General features: G+C 44.0%; 1 protein-coding gene across 1 annotated transcript in view; it reads right to left on the minus strand.

Moving 5' to 3' along the window:
• LOC126248441 (leucine-rich repeat and death domain-containing protein 1) overlaps positions 1-20,642 on the minus strand; it is a 198,637-nt gene that overhangs the window by 18,449 nt on the left and 159,546 nt on the right. Inside the window, exon 6 of the mRNA XM_049949423.1 lies at positions 1,788-2,012. Within this exon, the coding sequence (XP_049805380.1) occupies positions 1,788-2,012 (225 nt within the window). The remainder of the gene's footprint in view (positions 1-1,787; positions 2,013-20,642) is intronic.

Here is a 20,642-nt window from a genome sequence, read left to right on the forward strand (position 1 = left end):
CCTCAAAGAAGTCATGTCTGTTTGTTGCTATTAGATCCAATATCTTCCCATCATGAGTAGGGTTCTTAACTATTCATTCTAGATAGTTTTCAGAGAAGGCATTTACTAATGTTTCACAGGATGTTAGCAAACCCAACACTAACGAAACTGTAATTTTCCCAATTAAGTGCTGGGTGATTAAAGTCTCCAATGATGATTACAGTATGACTGGGGAACTTCATACAAGTGAACTGAGGTTTTCTTTAAAGTTTTTGGTTACATCAGGAGATGTGTCCTGTGGATGATAGGAGGACCCAATTATCATTTTATTCCCACCCTTGATGCTGAGTCTTGCTCAAACAATCTCACATTTAGCTTCAATTTCTTTCTCGTTGGTTTTGAGTTCCCAGTCTGCTGCGACCAGTATACCTCCTCCATTTCCCATTTGCCTATCCGTTCGCTATATACTTAAATTTCACCCAAAAGTCTTGCTGCTATCAATTTCACGTTTCAACCAGTCATCAACAGTCAATGCTGCCCAGTCAGGCACCAATCCAAACACAGCCTTTTGTGTTGTGGTGTTAATGGCAGCCTACACATGGGATGGTAATTCCCTAATCAGCTGCTGCTACTCTCTGACTAATGGTGTGTGATTACACAGAATATTGCAGGAACTCCATAACTTGTTCTCAGACAACAGACACAGATGTGAAGATATTAAGAATGTGCTTGGCGCACAATGTAGCAATCCTCTCTTGTGGTGATCAGATGTAGTTGACCAGAATCTGAATGACAAGTTTGCCTGTCCCCACATTCCCACACAGTCTGACACTATGCCACTGTCACAGAAAAATGTATCAAAAATATGGATAATGCCTGATTTGACAAGTCAACCAAATAGACACCCACTATGACAGTCCTTTTGGGTCTATCAAGTGCTGATAATACTATCTTACATGAGTATGTGGCATCTTCATGTCCCTCACAGTGATCGCTCAACATATTATGGTGTTCATGCCCCTAATGTGACCTACCAGACCCAGTAACGACGTTAAACATGAACAACTGTTATGGTGGCTGTTCTACCTGGTACTGGGCATTCCTTTAATCTGCCAAAGGTATGAACATTTATGAAGCTAATTTTATATCTAACCATGTCTTTTGGGTGTTTCATTTTTTTCTCAGGCAGTGTAGATGCAATAATGCTTCCTAAGACCATTGTAAGTTAAAGATAATGAATAATTCAGGAGATCAGGAGATTAGATTATGCTATTCTAGAAAGATTTGTCGATCATAAGGCTACTGGATAACAAACAGGAAAATTATAGAACAAGAAAAATTATAAAGTTTTAAATTGTGTAATAGAAACAAAACTATGTCATACACACAGAAAATTAGGTAATAAAACAAATGCATAAGAATCATATGGAACAGTATTATCTTCCCTTTTATCTGTATCAGGTTACAGTTCATTAAAAGAAAACTCTTTAATGATATCTTCTGCAGACCCCTTGTGTAGATCTCAAACAGAAGCCTGACAAAGCTTTATAACTAAAATATAGTGCAGTAATTATATTTATAAAAAAGGGATCTTTAATAAAACTAATTTAACAGTAGCTTTAGAGCAGATCTATCTTGTTATCTATCTCTCTACTACAAGTAGTACCAAATCAGAGATCTGATGATAAATATTAACACTTTGTTATCCCCCCCCCCCCCTCTTCTTCGTATTCCCCCTTGTCAACCCATGGCTGTATTTATAAATCGTAGACTATACATATATATTCTCAGGTAAAAGTAGGACATACCTTAGATGTTTCTTCTAAAGTAGTGAGTCGATTGAATGAGATATCCAATACTTTCAGTTCATCCAGGTTGATAAGATCATCAGGAGAAATGGTTTCAATTAAATTGTGGCTTATATTTAATTTCTGTAGGCCATGTAGCCCCATCAGGGATCCATCCAGCGCTGTGAGTAGATTGTATTCTAACCTAAGTTCAGCTACTCTTGTTTCCAGCTCCACAAGGTTTTGCTGTAATTGTTATTTAGTTAAATAATATATTGCAGACAGTATATTGAGTGGACAGTGAAATTCAAGTTCTCATCTTATTTGAATATATTATAGTTGCTTTTTATTAATAATATTAGTTGAGTTAAATGAGTAAGAGAATGACATCTTATGTTCTCCCAAAGTTTAGGAGACAACAAAAATTTCATGGTTTTACAATGGTATTTTAACATAATCCCAACATTCTCAAAGGTCTGATGTAGTATTTATGAGTATTTTATTTGAAGCAACTCAAAAGAAGCCATTGGAATAATAAAAGGAAATAAAACAAGGCAATCATGCAAACCCTCCTTCACAGCACATAACATACAAGTGGTGCATAAAAATGTGGGAATACCAAGAACATAACACTTTACCAGGCCTGATACAGCATAGAAAAACCACTGACATTCAAAACAGATTCCTGTCATCTCAGAAGGATAACTGTATGTCCTGCTTGGTTTTCAAGCGAATGTTATACCATTATTTCTGCAAAATATTTGCAAGTTCAGGTACTGATGATGGAGGTGATAGTAATCATGTGGCTCAATAATATTGAGATTTGATGACTGTGGTGGCCAGGAGAGGTGCTCACATACCAATCCTGGCTAATGCAAACTATGTGAACAGGAGCCCTATCATCTTGGAGCACAACATCATTAATGAGGAACAAACACTGTACCATGGGACGGGTCTGATCAGTCAAAATGGTCACATAATCTTTGGCGGTAATGCTACCTTGCAGAACACCCATGGAGGCAGTGGAATACTGCTGCCCAACTCATCACCAAACCCCCTACACATTTCATTCTTGGCACATAAATTCAACCATAAGTGTGCAACATGCCTCATTTTACCAAATGACTTTTTTCCATTGTTCCATAGTCCAGGTTTTATGACTTTCAGCACTATGTTTTCGTATTTGGGCTTTTGCATCACTGATGTGTGGTTTTGGAATTCCAGCTTGCCCTGCAATTTCCAGGTTTTGGAGCTCCCATCACGTTATTTCAGTGCTGAAGGGATTCATGAGTGTGACATTCAGTTCTGCAGTGACCTTTGCAGCTGTCATCCTCTTTTTTTTTTTTTTTTTTGCTTTACAATCCTCTTCAATGACCATATGTCATAATCACTCAACACAAACTTTCACTCATGTTGTAATTTAGCAGATGATGTGTTTCCAGTTTTCCTGTGTGCAGTGTAAATCTTTGATATGGTCCTTCTTGAAACACCAAACACTTTGACTACCTTTGTTACGGTAGCACCCACCATACCAGAACTAAAAATATGTCCATGTTTGAAGTCACTTAGTTCCAACATAATGTACTCACAACGACACAGAACACTGTTCTGTCCGTGACTGACACTCACAACACATTGAGGACATTGCACAGATATTGTTTGTGGTTAAAGGCTGTGATGTCCATGGCAATAACACCAGATTTAGTGAAAAATTTCTTACAAGTCCTACAAATAACAGAATGTGGCAGAAGGGTCCATGCCATAGAGGTTTGTAGCTTTTTAATAAGCTCCTTGTGAAAATAAAAGCTGTTTTACATGAAAAGTTGTTTAGACAGTCCCTAAAGTTGTATTTACAGTGTTACTGTTTCTACTCATTGAGTGAACACATGGATATATAAATTACAATGTACAATGTCATACATTTATTGCTTTATATATGTGCTACCATAGTTTTTATCATATTTTAAAGTTATTTATGTTTAACACAATCAATGGATGTAGTATTACATACCGTTTATATTTTTGCATATTAACACTGCATTGGTATTTTCATATTTCATAACCACTGTCAATTTTGTGCAAAGTTTTCATGTTTATTGGCATTTGTTAGCTACTTAAGGGAAAAGATCCCACACATGGTAAACACCAAACATTTTCTGTTGTTACAAGTGCCTTATCTTCATGTATTTTTGTACTGTATATTAATCATTTTTTGGCATCAGCCCATGCCTTTGTAGAAAGGCAATGTAAGATTTTGGGTCTGAATAAATCAATAAATCATACTTGGAAGTGGTAAATTTTGTTGGAATGAAAAAATAAATTTATATGCAGTCAACAGTTATGGAAAGGATAGATTGCTACTCACCATAAAGATGACAAGTTGAGTTGCAGACAGGCACAACAAAAATACTATTACACATTAAGCTTTTGGCTTTAGCCTTCATCAGAAAAGAAAAACACACACTCATTCACATAAGCAAGCACACCTCACACAACAACAACAACAACATCACACACACACACACACACACACACACACACACACACACACACACACACACACACATGACCACTACCTCTGGCTGCTCAGGTCAGACTGAAAATGAAACCTGTCGAACAGGAGAAACAATCCCTGGTGGAGTGGGAAAGGGGGAGAGATAGCAGGACACTTGGGGGGGGGGGGGGGGACAGTGATGATCCTGGCAGAGTATTCAGGGAAGACAAGGCTCTCTGATGTATCATCGGGAGGCAGTGAGAGAGGGAAGGAAAGGAAAATAGTGTGCAGAAAGGAGAGAAGCAGAGAAAGGGAAAAGATCAATGGGTGCAGTGGCAGAGAGCAGTGCAAAATGAAGGTGAGGGGACATGAGTTGGGAGGGGCTGATAGGCGTCATATCTAGCTTGTTGAACACTGGCATTCAAATTACCTTCCGCCATCCATGATAATGTGGAGTGGAGAACCAAAATGAGCTATCCACATATTCATGAGTGCTCGCACCATGTTTCAGCTGATATGTCAGGAATTGGTGTTGTCTCTGGCCAGTATGTGAAACGAACGATGATCGTGAAAATATACTGTTGGGTGTCAGAGGTGAGAAGGGGACCAATAATGTCAATATAGATGTGAGTGAAACTTCCTATAGCCTTAGGGAAATCACTACCAGAAGCATGGGCATGCCAGTCAACCTTACTGCACTGACTAGAACACAGCAATGGGCCCAGCTGTGGCAGGCTGAGTGGAAGCAGGCCACATGTAACAATGGGTAACAAGCCTGGTAGTGGCCTTAATGCCAGGTAACACTGGTTGTGGATGCTGCCAACGTCCTGCTGGCAGAAAGTGAGTGGTAGGAAAGGTCATGACTTGCCTTTGGAGGCCCCACAGAACAGTTTTGTATCTGTGTCAGTGATAGGGACATGATCCAGTCAGAAGTCAGTGTTTGAGGCATGGCACTAAGAGTCCAGCCCTGTATCAGCCTCTTGTGCTGCAGCAAGTGTGGCAATATCAATCCAGCCAGAGATGCTAGTGACTTGTAACAGACAATCAGCAACATTCTTGAGGTATGCCAAATGTATGTGCTGACTGAGAGATGTGTTTGAATTCACAGAATAGTTAGGTAAGAAGTGATTGCTGGTCTGCTGAAAGGTGTATGTGATGGGTTTGTGATGAGTAAGTATCATAAAGTTCCTAGCCTCCATTGATGGGTGAAAGTAACAGATCACCTTGTAGGTGGCAAGCATCTCACTGTCGTAGGCACTCCACTGATGTTTTGTAGGTGTGAGCTTCTTTGAAAACAAGGCCAGCAGTTGCCATGAACCATTACATTGTTGCTGCAAGGCAGAATTTGAGGTGTTCTGGCTGGTGTTGATCACCAGTGCCAGCTGGGTGTCAAGTGTTGAGTGAACCAGAAGTGCACCATCAGTAAGGCTGTCCTTGGCAGCAGTGAAGGCAGCATGAGGGTCTGCCCAAGGGGTAGGACAATTGCCCTTAGTGTTAGGACCAGGGAGAACAGCTGTAAGTGGCTTTTGATAGGAGGATGTGCCAAGGAGGTGACGGTGGTAGAAGTTCAGCATCCCAAGGAACCAGAGGAGTTCTTGAAAAATTTGTGAGTCCGTAATTTCCCAAATAGCCATATCATTTTCCAGGAGGGGAATGATGGAGTCTGCACAGATCTGGTCATCCTGAAATGTCCCCTGGGAGGCACCAAAGGTGCATTTGGAGGGGTTAATGATAATCCTGAAATCGTTCAGCTGTTGAAACACTGCAGACAGATGTTCACAGTGTTGTGGCAGTGAAGAATAAAATACAAATATGTCATCAAGACACGTGAAGTAAAAGAGCAGGTCATGTAGCACACTGTTGATGAATTTCTGTTGTGTCTGTGTAGCATTCCGGACACCCTATGTCATGTAAAATGATATGAAGAGCCAAAAGTACAAGGCAATTACTGTCTTTGGGACATCTTCCATGGTAACTGGTATTTGTGTGAATGTCTTTATGCAGCTAAAGACACTGAACACTTAAGCACCACTGAAGACATGGCTGAAGTCATGTAGGTCTGCAATCTGATATCTATCTGGGATAATGCATGCATTAAGAGCATGATGATCACCGAAGGGTCACTAGATGTGTCTTTCTTTGGTACACGTTTGAGAGGAGAGGACTAGTGACTGTGCAAATGACCAATAATGACATCCTGAAGCATAGCCTCAAATTTGGCTTTAGCAGCAGCAAGTCACCCTGGTGCCCAGTATCGTGTTCTGTTGAGATCTGGAGGGCTAAGTGTTGTGTGGATATGAAGGACTGTGTTGTGCAATACCTCTCATGGCGCTCCGGACAGACGTGTAATGAAATGGAAAACAGTCAAGAATCTCCTGGTACTGCCCTACATCAATAGCATGGATGACCTTCAGCACCAAGTATTGCACAGCATGGTGAAACTCAATAACTGAGCAACTGGAGTCCATGATGATGAGACAAGAGCCACCAATGTCAGCGAGAAGCCAAAATGTGCTCAGAAATCAACACCAATGGTTGTCTCTATGACGTCTGTGATGGTGAATTGACAGCTGAAGATGCGGTGCAGTCCTAGGTCCAGTTGCATTGGATATACACCACAGATGGTGACAGATGAGTTGTTGGCAGCTGACAGCCGAAATGGTGTTGTTGGTCAACACACTGGTAGCAGCACATATGGATGGACCTGGAGGTTGGAACCAGTGTCTGTCTGAGATGAACAAGTGCTTTGAAGCAGCATGGCATTTGTGGATGCTGCTGGCATTTGGGTTGTTGCCTGGAGGGCAGCAACAGGAAGCTTGCTTGCCACATGTGTGGTGGTAGCAACACATAGCGGTTTGGTCTTCTGCATTGCTATGGTTTAAGGTGTGCCGGTGAAGCCTTGGTGGTGTGGGAACAGCTGCTCATTGGGCACAAAGAGCAGATACTTGACCACGAGGGCTTCAACTTGGGCTGAAAGCAGCTGGAGTTCCTGGGGGCCCATGGTGGGCACCGACACATTGCAGTTCATTGTGATGGTAGCATAGTTGTCATGTCAGAGGTGACACTGCTAGTAGCACCATGAGTTGAACCTGAAGACAGGGCCACAGTGAGGACTTTGACCACTGTGTTGCCAAGACCACTAGTTGTTGCAGTAAGAGTGATTGCTGAGATGTGAGGATGGCACATGCCTGAATAGGCATCCAATTCAGCCAAAGTACATGAAGCAGTTCATCTGGTACTGTGCCAGTGTTGACCATGCTGTGTAGGTGGCAGGGGTGCCATGACAGATTTCTGTAATCGGTGTCATTGCTAGTAATAACCCACCAACACATGCTCTCAACTGAAAATATGAAGAAGCAATGTGTGAGCTTCCTTTTGAGATGTGGTGTGGCTTGGTTGGTGAAAGTACAGTGATGATGTTAGGAACCTCAATAGCATGGCACTGTTCAAACTGGATGACAACATTGACAACATAAGTGTACTTCGTATGTTCCAATATCATGCCAGGGTAATGGAAGCTGGACTCGACCTGCATGAACCAGAGGGCTGGGTGGGTAGGCCACAAAGGTGGCACTCAGGCGGTGTCATGGGAAACTATAGAATGCAGCTCATTGGATGATGATATGGCAGCAATGTCAGCAGCAGTGGTGTGATCAGCGGAAACGATGTTGATGTACCATGCATGCAAAGCAATTGCTCTGTGCAAACCACTTTGGCATAATTTACATAAGAAGAAGAATAAGCATGTGCTAGTACGTGAAAGACACAATTGTTGATTAACAGTTACTGATTGCATAGTTAGTACAAGAAGCTAGACATAGAAATGTTCGCACTGTCTCTGAACATTACCCATTGTGCGGGTGATCACTTAGTCACTGAACATGGTCTGGCACTTCAGCGACCACTGAAGATACTAAAAAGTCTGATGCTTGGGCAACAACTGAAATCACAGCATATCCCATCACACAAGCAAACACACTATCCATCATGTGGGTGATCACCAAATCATAATACGTCCTGTCACATAAGCAAACACCGGTAATGTGGCCTTTTGACACACAGCTATCTTAGCAGTTCTGTAAGCCCCAAGCTTGCAACAGCCATCTGCATAGCAGAAAGTTTCTTCCTTCACATGTTACTTCCATCCCTAGCTGTCAATCCTGCCATGTGACCAGATACCTGCACACTACAGTCACCAGCTACTAGAAGAGAACAATAGCTAAGTCAACAGTGAGAGTTCCACTGACCTAGCCTCAACCAGTCTCCTTCTCCTTGCGGCATCAATATCAGCTCCCAATCGGCGCTCACACCACTATGGACATGCCAAGCGGTTACGCATACCATGAAGTCTTGAGAGAGACCTGTGCTACCCTGTCTCTACCCCTGCTGCACAGCTGCGTGTGTAAATGGTGGTTTGTATCACATCTTCTGCTGAAGACTATTAATTCTGCACCTCGAGCAGGAATATTGTTGCGCTGGTGAAACTCGGGGATGAGACTGCCACCTTGCTTGGTATCCTCCTGTTCTACTGCATCATGCCTTTTTTCATGCCAATCATGCAAACGAGTGACTTTATTCAGAATTTATGAATTTCAAGACTATTTCACGTGTCTGTTTGTACTTGCATAATCAGTGATAAGATGTATTGCTTGACCATGTGTAAACATTATTCTTTCTGTGGTGCCTACCCTGCCTTGTTCTACCATTGGGTAATCAATTTAAAGGTTAGGTAAGGAAACAATTCTAACACTGATGACCCGACAATAAACTCCATCAACTTAATTTCCTATTTCAACATGGTGTTGGCCACGTTGTTTCAATAGCACTCGTTCTACTCTTGTGCATGTGCGCACCCCATTAGCAATTTCAGTTTACATGCTATAGACGCAAATATTTCACATCACTTTATAAAAAGGGAGACAGGGATAATGTTGACAATTTTAGACCTATTTCTATGCCATCGGTGCTCGCTAAAGTTATCAAGAAGGTTGTATATACAAGGTTACTGGAGCATTTAAATTCACATAATTTGCTGTCAAATGTACAGTTTGGTTTTAGAAATGGTTTAACAACTGAAAATGCTATATTCTCTTTTCTCTGCGAGGTTTTGGACAGATTAAATAAAAGGTTGCGAACGCTAGGTGTTTTCTTTGATTTAACGAAGGATTTTGACTGTGTTGACCACAAAATATTACTGCAGAAGTTGGACCATTATGGAGTAAGGGGAGTAGCTTACAATTGGTTTGCCTCTTACTTTAAGAACAGAAAGCAGGTAATTGTCCACAATATTGAGAGTGGTAGTGATGTTCAGTCCCAATGGGGCACTGTTAAGTGGGGCGTTCCCCAAGGGTTGGTGCTGGGGCCACTGCTGTTTCTTATTTATATAAATGATATGCCTTCTAGTATTACAGGTGATTCAAAATTATTTCTGTCTGCTGATAACACCAGCCTGGTAGTGAAGGATCTTGCGTGTAATATTGAAACAGTATCAAATAAAATAGTTCATGAAATAAGTTCATGGCTTGTGGAAAATAATTTGATGCTAAATCACAGTAAGACTCAGTTTTTACAGTTTCTAACTCACAATTCAACAAGAACCGATATTTTGATCAGACAGAATGGGCATATTATAAGCGAGACGGAACAGTTCTAGTTCCTAGGCGTTTGGATAGATAGTAAGCTGTTGTGGAAAGCCCATGTCCAGGATCTTGTTCAGAAACTAAATGCTGCTTTATTTACCATTAGAACAGTATCTGAAATAAGTGACAGTTCAACACGAAAAGTAGTCTACCTCGCATATTTTCATACACTTATGTCGTATGGTATTATCTTTTGGGGTAATTCTTCTGATTCAAAAAGGGTATTTTTGGCTCAAAACCGGGCTGTTCGAGCTATATGTGGTGTAAGTTCGAGAACCTCTTGTCGACCCCTATTCAATAGTCTGGGAATTCTGACATTGCCCTCACAGTATATATTTTCTTTAATGTCGTTTGTTGTTAGCAATATTAGCCTATTCCCAAGAGTTAACGGCTTTCACTCAGTTAATACTAGGCAGAAATCAAATCTGCATGTGGAATGCACTTCCTTGACTCTTGTGCAGAAAGGAGTACAGTATTCTGCTGCATCCATTTTCAATAAGCTACCACAAGAACTCAAAAATCTTAGCAGTAGCCCAAACTCTTTTAAGTCTAAACTGAAGAGTTTCCTCATGGCTCACTCCTTCTATTCTGTTGAGGAGCTCCTGGAAGAGCTAAAATATTAAGCAAATTCCAGTGTTACATTGTTGATTTTCTTTATTTAAACTTACGACTTGTTGCCTGAACATGTTTTTTATATTTCATTTTATCTGTTTCTACTATCGTGTTATAATTTCATGTATTGCCTCGTTCCATGACCATGGAGACTTCTCCTTAATTTGATCCCACGGAACAATAAATAAATAAATAAATAAAAATAACAAGCCATCTGTTCTGTATGTTTTGGCATCCTTCATGCAGTCTAACATCAAAGGCATCCCCCGCCATCCAAACTGATTCCTCACTGCACACGGCAGCTGCTCTGACACCAAACAATGTAATCACCAACTGACCACGTGCCTCATGGAACTGGAATACAGCAACCCCAACCTGCAACGTGCAACTCCTGGCAATTCTACCATCACCGGCCCAGCCACCAGCACCCGACTCCAGGCCAACACTCTGCCGCCATCCCTCCCTGCCTTCATACACTGACTCCCATTGCCCCGCATGTCATCGCCACTCTGTCTGGCCATGCCATGACCAGAGGTGACAGCAGGTTGGCTTTGGCTGCAGCTGTGGTAGTCATCATTGTGCTAGTGGCTGGAGCTGTGCAGCTGTGTGGACTGTGATGATCAGAATCAAGGCAGCACTGTGGTGGGTGAGGATGTCATATACTGCCAGCTGCTGCATACTGCATTCCAGTTCACATACTGCTCTTCAATTCACAGGACATGGACCTGTGGTTTACCTTGGTGGACATCATCTTCACCTGTTGTGCCATCACCTAGGATGCCATCAAGTTCACAATGGTGATCAGTCGGCCAAACTGACACATACATTGGAGGTCTGTGACACCACAACTGCTACAAGACTCTCTGGTGCTACCTCTTGACAGAACACATTCTGTCCTAAATGCAGCATGTCCGGGTCCTCCTTTCCGTCGAGCAGTGCAGGGACTGGAAACTCTCACAATTCCTGCCTCACCTTCAAAGCCTGACAGTACCACACATGATCTCCAATGGTTTCCTATACAACTTTTGGCTGTCTCACCTCCTGGCCCAGATACTACAGACAGCTGTGGCATCTCACGCTGACCTCTCCCTCACTGAGCCGGCCGCGGTGGCCGTGCGGTTCTAGGTGCTGCAGTCCGGGACCGCAGGACTGCTACGGTCGCAGGTTCGAATCCTGCCTCTCATAGTGCTCAGAGCCATTTTTTTTCTCCCTCACTGATGCCCCCAGCCTCATTGCTCTGGTCGACAAGACGCTGGCCTCCCCACCTGCAACTGCCACTGCCACATGCCAGACCTACCCCCACTTGGCTCAACCAGTAGGACGTCACTCTGCCAACCACCCCATTTCGACCCCCCCACCTTGCTGCTCAATGCACTGCTAATGACATCACCAGCCACTCCTGTCCCCACTGCCCTGCAGCACAGCGCACAGCAGCTGGCAGTGTATGACATCCTCACCCACCACAGTGCTGCCTTGATTCTAATCATCACAGTCCACACAGCTCCACAGCTCCAGCCACTAGCACAATGATGACTACCACAGCTGCAGCCAAAGCCAACCTGCTGTCACCTCTCGCAACACAGCTGGGCTCTGCTTGTATCAAGAGCATTTCACCCAAACACCAGCAGCCCCTGGGATTAAGCGTGCTCAGTTGTTGCTTGATCTCCCAGCACTTGTTTGTCCATGATACTTGTTCTGTCACACCATTCCTGATCAACAGAGACTCTCAGTTGTCTATCTTCCCGTGGTGGCCCGTACAGCACCCTAGCACCGCCTCAGTCATCCTCCTTATGACAGTGAACAATTTCATGATTGCCAGCTATGGCATACATGACTGCTTCCTCGACCTCAGCCTGCAGTGGGACTTCCCCTGGACTTTCACCATCCTTGATGTCACTGACTCGATTAGCAGAGCAGACTTCATCAGATACTATCTCCTGCTTCCTGATGTTGCAAGCTGGCACCACTCACTTTGCTGTTCTGAAGCAGGTGGCATATTCTGGCCCCTCCACTACATCAACATCACCTCTGGAACACCTATCTTCTGCTGGCCAAGATGCTTACCACCACACAAATTCAAGTTCGCCACGGATCAGTTTGACAATCTGCTGCCATCAGGTAATCAACTTGTACGTTAGATAAGGACAATTCGAACACTGATGACCCAAAAAAGGACTCCATCAACTTAATTTCCTATTTCAGCATGGTTTTCGCCATCTCATTATATTAGAATCATTCTGACTCTCAAGCACAAGCACACCCCACCAGCAATTTCAGTTTTCTTGCTATAGACAAAAGTGCTTCACATCACAATCCATTTGTCTTGCATGTTTTGGCATCCTTTGTGCTACCTAGTGCCAATGGCATCCTCCCCCAGCACAATCAATGTCTCATCAAATGCGGCTGCTGCTCCAGCACCACACAAAGTCATCAGGCTCAAGATGGCTCTTGGCACCCATGAGGAACTAAAATAATGCACCATCCCCTACCGAAACCTGGTGCCATTCTTATGTGGCTGCAGCTAAACACTGGCTGGAGCTACAATTTTCAGCAGGATTGACTGTACCAAGGCTTTCACCCAGATACTGGTTGCACCCAAGTACATCCAGAAGACTGCCATCATCACACCATTTGCACTCTATGAGGGCACCTTTATAATGTTCAGATTCCATAATGCTGTCCAAATGTGGCAGCGTTTCTTGGTTGGCATGTTGCGAGGCTTCCCGGCTGTTTCACCTATCTGGACAACATACTCAAGTTTTCAGTGATGCCAAAGAGGCACTGCGAGCACCTCTGCAATATTTTTGAACACCTCCAGGATGTCGGCACCATCATCATCAACACAGCAAAATGTGTTCTCGGTGCTAGTGAGGTGGTATGCTTGGGCTATGTCATCTTCTCCACCAGCTCACGTCACCTGCCTGACAAGGTACAAGCCATCCTCGATTTCCTGTGCCCAGAGACATTCAAGGGCCTCCACTGCTTTCTCAGAATATTAAACTTCCTCTGCCATCATCTGAGGGTTGTCACTGTTATGCAGGAGCCTCACACCACTGCCCTCTATGGAGAATGAACAAAGGTGAACAAGCTGGTGCCTTGGATGTTGCAAATGGAAGACAGCATCTCTACTGTACACCTGCTCCACCGCCTCATTTGCCGTTGTAGTCAATGCTAGCCAGACAGCCATCAGTTCCTGCCTGCAGCAGCATGCCAGCAACAAGTGACGACTGCCCACTTTCTTCTCCAGCAAGCTTTCTGCTGCTCAAGAATGCTGGGGTGCATATAAAAGAGATCTCCTCACCATCTATGAGGCAATCAAATACTTCCGGTCATCAGTGGAGGTCTACTCCAAACACAAGTCCATAAAGTTTGCCCTTGCAAAAGTATTCGACCAGTGCTTCCCATATCAATGGCAGCTGTCATTCATATACAAATTTACTGGCGACATACATCACATCACCAAAACTGACAATGTCATTGCCGACTACCTCAGCTGCATCTGCACCATTATCTCACCCATGGATTAGGAGGCACTTAGCACCACCCAGGTGTGTGACCCACAACTCACCCACCTCTGCCTGGATGCCTTTCCTGGACTCCAACTTATGCCAGCTGCAAGCTCAGACAACAATATCTGGTGTGAATATTCACTGGCTCACTGAGTCCATTTCTGCCCACTGCTGTCCACGAGGTCCCATTCGAATGGCTGCATAACCTGGTACACCCCTCTGTGTGTGCGTCTGCTGCTCTGATGAAGCAGTGTTTCATGTGTCTCATGTGTCTAGGTGTTCAGAGGGGACTGCAGGACGTGGGTAAACACCTGCCTCAGCTGCCACGTACATGCCCCATTGCCACCTATCAAGATGCTTTGCCCATGTTCATGTGGACCTCTTCGGCCCTCTGACTTCTTCTGACTGCTGTCATTACCTCCTCACCGTGGTGGACAGTTTCACCTGCTGGCCTGAGGCAATGTCAATACCCAACATCACAGCCACCATAGTAGCTGCCACCTTCATATCCACATTGATCGCCCGTTTCAGCTGTCCACACCACGTCACTATGGGCCACGGACAACAGTTTACATCCACCAATTTCAAGTGGTAACAGACCTCTGTGGCACTGACCTCCACCTGGCATCAAGCTACCATCACCTGCCAATGGTTCCATCGTACCCTGAAGATTGCTCTCGCCTGTCATAACAACAGGTACACCACTGCCCTGCCCCTGATACTCCTCGGCCTACAAGTTTCTCACAAGGGTGACCGTGAGATGTCTGCCACTTACCTCATTTATGGCCAACTACTTGCTGTCCCAGGGGACTTCCTGGAGCCCACCACCTGCCCATGGATGATGTCATCCCTGAGTTCATTGTCTACTTGCTGAACTGCATGGCTCACCTGCAACCTACCCCAACCCAGTGCCACAGTGAACTCATTCACGGCAACCTCACATCATGCACACACACTATGCTGTGCATCGGTGCTCACCAGTCCCCACTTCATCTGCACTACTCTGATTCCCACTGGGTTCTGAAGTGGGACTACAAGACATTTATGTTCCAACTCCATGGCATCCCTACCAGCATTCTGATTAACAGTCTCAGGCCTGTCTATACACTGCCCAGTCCCACACCACCCAGCCTGATCGCCATCCTCGTCAACATCCCACAGATGCACGCCGCCACCACTGCTGACATCGCTGCCAGTGCCACCACCTCTGAAAATGCACCAAGTACTCCATCTGCTGGAGACCCCTCAATGCCGGCATACCCCACCATAACTGAGGACACCATGGGAAACCCACCATGCTACGCCGGAGCCTCCCTGACTGCCTGGCTGTTGACAACATAGATGCCAGCCCCCCCCCTCCCCCCCCTTGCACAGTGCCAGGTACGTGCACTTTAAGCTGTCAAATGTCAAATGAGGCCATCTCTCCTCACAGCCAATCAGCAATGATGCTGTGCCCTTGCCTCAACAGCACCGTGCCGGCAATAGCCCCCAGTGCCTGCCCACCACTGTGTGCATGGCATTGGATACAGGCTCAGGGCAACCTGGCCTGGGTCCCCCCACCACCACCACCCCCAACCCATGCACACTGGTGGCTTACTCATCACTTGCATCAGCTGCCAGTCCTGCACTGCTACTGGCTGCCATGCAGCAGACCAATGCTACTAACAGTTGGCTGCCCCACCCACTTCATACTCACCGCCATTAAGTCTGCCACCTGCCCCCATCACATGACCGGCAACCACAGCATCAACACCACTGCCTACATCCTCATTGCATGTACAAGACATGAAACCCACTGGTACCAGCCTTCAGGTGAGGGCGGGAAAGGGGGGGGGGGGGGGGGGGGGACAGTGTGGTGACCTTTTTCCACACAACTATCTCAGCAGTTCCATATGTCTATAGCTCACAACGGTCATCTGCTACGACAGCGAGTTTCTGCCCTTGGTATTACTTCTGTCCCAAGCTGTTGATTCTATCCTGTGACCAGATACCTGCACACTATGGTTGCTGGCTAGCAGGAGAAAACAATATCTTGGGTCATAGTGAGACTTCCACTAACCTAGCCTCGACTAGTCTCCTTCTTCTCCTTGCAGCATCAACATAGGTTCCTGCTCCGCACTCACACCACTACACACTCATCATGTGGCAACACATACCATGAAGATGGTGTTTTGTGCCACTTCTTCTGTCGAAGACTATTAACTCTGCACCTTGCATTGGAATATCGTTGTACAGGTGAAACCTGGGGATGAGACTGCCACCTTGCTCAGTGTCTGCCTTTTCTACTGTGTCATGTCTTTTTCCAGCACCAACCATGCCAGCGAGAGACTTTATTCATGGCCCACCTGCATAGAAGCAGTGCCATGCTACGGTTGACACTGTAAGCTCAGAGGTTGGCTAAGGTGGTGGTAATGTGGCTGGTTATGTTCCTCCAAGTACTCATATAATGTTCCACAAATGTCATTAAATTTATTGGCAATGAGAAGGAGAAAGGAGTGAAAGTAGCAGAGAAGGCAACAGAACATGCAAGCAAAATGTTTTAGGTTCAGTAGCTCAATACAAGAAGCAAAGAGCACATAATAAACATTCAATTGGTGATGTGATAAATATGTTATTAGACAGCAATTTCTGTTATATTATGGACAACAAAAGGAAACACTATCTGTGAAAAACCTCCACAGCTTTTGTTACACTGAGCTGGACTTCAAGGGTAGCAACGAAACTGAGAACAATTGATCTGTCTATGGGATTTGTTTTTAAATGGTATCAGAATAAATGAGTCATTATTTACAAATTAAAGGTCATTGCAAAAAGGGTGTGCTACATAAGATGTTTATCAAAAATGGAAATATCAGAATTAAAGTAAACTGTAGTTTAGATGAAATGTGGAGTTATAAATATTACCATGTGAATAAACATTTGCTTGAATAAACATTTGCAAACAGGCAGTGTGTCCGCCTTGCAAAAGTTCCAGTTAATTTTAAATTTGTTGTGCATGCAGGTAATGAAACGGGTTCTGTTATGACTCAAAAGCAGCACACTGAACTAACATTTAGAAATGGATAGCAAAAATTTTTTAAAAATATATAGAGGTCAGACTTATTTCTCAGTTACCTCCCAGAAGTATAGTCTTTCTCATAAATCCCCATATTACAACAAGCAGAAGAATAAGTCACTTTTCTCTAGTTCTCTAAAAATGAAATACAAGCCTGGCTGGCAAGTCATCACAAACATTATAATGCATCTAATGAGAGTTGAATATTTGGTATGAGCTAAGTAACTCCGGCTTTCTCTTGTTTATTTAATCAGAAACATTTTGCAAGAGAATGGGTTTTCTTTTTGTCTCCAATTGCCACTATATCATCCACAGTCATAATATGTCAAGCGTCTAACTCTTGGAACTGGGAGAACTAACGACTGATGTGTTAACTGCTGTGAGCTTAGAAGGTTAGAAAAGTGGTATGTCTCATTAAAATGTGTATGATGAGTACTGGAGAGGAGGCACTTTGACAGATAAGGAAATTTAAAATATAATAACATTAATTTGCATGGATTCACATGAAGAGTCATCATTATTGTCCATGCAACAAACCAGCATACACCGCTGAAGAAAGTAGCTCCATCCCTGCGGAAGGTAGTTAAACAGATACTGCCAGCAAAGCATAATAAACTGCTAAAGAAATTGAATATAAATATACCACATGTCTTGTTTCTGTTCTTGTTCTAAATGGATACTTAAGTCATTGGCAGTATAGTACAATGCTCAATAGTGTTGATATTTGATGTACTTGCTGTGTTTCATGCACCATTTCTGTTCCAGAAGTCATAAACTGTAAAGCTCAGACAGAAAACACAGCACTAGCTAGGCAGTGTCAAATCTAGTATTAGGTACTGACAGAGTGGTTGGGTAGATATATGCACTTGCAGCTACGTTGTAGATGATAAGCAGTCATCTGTAAATGACAGAAATCCACAAAGGCAGTCATCAGCAGATGTGTATGACATGATAGTTTTGGGGAGTACCTAGTAAACACTGGAGGAAAGCTATAAGTAACTTCTATACCTCTGGCAATAGTTAGTTTAACACCATTCACAGCACTGGCACAAAGGCATGTAGCTTATGAGACCATTCCACTTATGAGAACACTGTAGTGTACATTGTCACTTCCTTTGCCTCCTTTTTCTCAGGTGTAAATGCAATGGTGTTACTACCCTGGAAGGCCTTCAGTTCACTTTGATGGGTAATATACATTTCATGAGAAAAATAAATAAATAAATATAAAAGCTGTTTCTCTTTGTGATATGTGGTATTCCTGACAGCAAATATTTTCAATTTGTTACTGGATGTAAGGTCTGCCTGTTATGCAAACACTGCTTTTTCATATAAACACAAACATGTGCCATCATCAGTGGGTATTCTTAATTCAGTTCCATAAAAGGTAGACAGAACTGAAAGAAGAAAACCCACTGAGGATGGTACAATGGTTCTGGAATATGTTTGAGCTTATAAGAAAAAATGGTTGGTTGCATAATGGGTGGACCTTATATCCACTAATTTTGTCTACAAACACAGATACTAGAAGAGCAGGGTTTGTAAGTGGATGAATCTGACAGCTGGCAGAGTTCTTCTGCCAGGTAATCCTTGCAGTTCAAAAACAGCAGTGGTGGAACTATTGTCAGTAGGTAGGATTACAAGGTTGGGATGAAGTTTAATGTGGTGGATTGTGATTCTCTCTGCAGATGTAGGATTAGTTTACATGTTGGGGGATTTGTGGAATGATGATGACACAAGGTTTGAGGTTCAGAAATTCTGGAAAGTTAACAGGGGAATTTTGGGGACAGTGGGGGTGGATCACAGTTGGATGGAGGACTGAACTGAGTCAGCCAGGGTTCAACATTGGTCTTTGGTTGAGTGTGACTGGTACGGTTGATGATGAAAACATGTTTCCACTGTAGGGGTCAGGAGAAGGAGAGAACATCTTTAACAACTTTTTCACCACCAACCCTACCAATAAGACTCAACCAAAGAGCAATGTTGAGCCCTGCCTGACCCAGTTCACCCCTCCATCATTCCCACTGCCTCCAAACCACCCCCTGTTAACTTTCCCGAATTTATTAACCTTGGACCTTGCCTCACCATCATTCCTCAAATCCCTCAACATGCAAGATAACCTTACATTTGCAGAAAGAACCATAATCTATCACCTGAAAACTGACCCTGACCTTATAATTCTACCTGCTGACAACGGCTCCACCAATTTTGTTTTGAACTACAGGGATTACCTGACAGAAGGACTCTGCCAGCTGTCAGATTCATCCACCTACAAACCCTACCTCAGTGACACCTTTCCAGAAATCCAGCAGGATCTTCAGTCTCTCCTCAAATCCTTAGGCCCTTCAGAGAATGTCTCCCTGGAGTCCACCTCGCTCCTCACTTCTACTACTTATTGCATTTGCACTTTCTACATGCTTTCTAAACTCCATAAACCCAGCCACCCAGGATGCCCCATTGTGGCCAGTTACTGTGGCCACACTGAGAGAATTTTTGCTCCTGTAGAGTAACTCCTTCAGCTTATTACCTAAATCCCACCCTCCTAAATAAAAGATATCAACCATTTCCTCCACTGACTCTCCACATTTCCTGTTCCTTTTGCCACATGGTGCCCTGCTCGTCACTACTGATGCCAGCTCTCTTTGCAATAACACATTAATGCCTATGGCCTTGCCCCTCTTGAACACTACCTTTCCCAATGCCTGATGGATTTCATAACTACAACCTGCTTTCTGGTTGCCATAACCAACTATGTCCTCAGCCACAGTTATTTCTCCTCTGAAGGCATCACCCACAAAGAAATCCAGGGTACAGCTATGGGAACCTGCATGGCACCAACCTATGCCAATCTAGTCATGGGCCATCTCGAAGGATCCTTTCTATCCACTCAGAATCCCAAACCCCTCACCTGTTTCAGATTCATGGATGACATTTTTGTGATCTTTATCAAGGGTTGAGGACACTTTATCCACATTCCTCAAAAACCTCAATACCTTCTCCCTCATTCATTTCACCTGTCTCTCCTCAATCCAACAAGCCACCTTCCTCAGTGTTGTCCTCCACCTTAAAGATGGCTACATCAGTACCTCTGTCAATGTCACAACTACCAACCAACAGCAATACCTCCACTTCAACAGCTGCCACCCACTCCATATCAAAAAGTCCCTTCCACACAGCCTAGCCACCCATGTCCATTGCATCTGTAGTGACAAGCAGCCCTCTCAAAATATACCAAGGGTCCCACAGAGGCCTTCACAGACCTTAATTATCCTCCCAAACTTGTACAAAAACAGATCCCATGTGCCTAATCCCTCCAGTCACCCTCCACCTCCCAAGTCCCACTGTCTGGTCACAGAGGAGCATTCCTCTTGTGACTCAGTGCCGCCCAGGAGTAGAGCACCTGAATCACATTCTCTGCCATGGTTTTGACAACCTCTTGCCATACCCTGAAATGAGGAATGTCCTAACCATTATCCTTCTTACCCCAGAATTCTGCCACCTGCTGAACCTGTGCAATATCCTCATCCATCCCTACACAACCTGTGATCCCAACCTCTTCCGTCATGACCT

Source organism: Schistocerca nitens, chromosome 1, assembly GCF_023898315.1.
Source record: "Schistocerca nitens isolate TAMUIC-IGC-003100 chromosome 1, iqSchNite1.1, whole genome shotgun sequence".
In the NCBI taxonomy this organism is placed as follows: Eukaryota; Metazoa; Arthropoda; class Insecta; order Orthoptera; family Acrididae; genus Schistocerca; species Schistocerca nitens.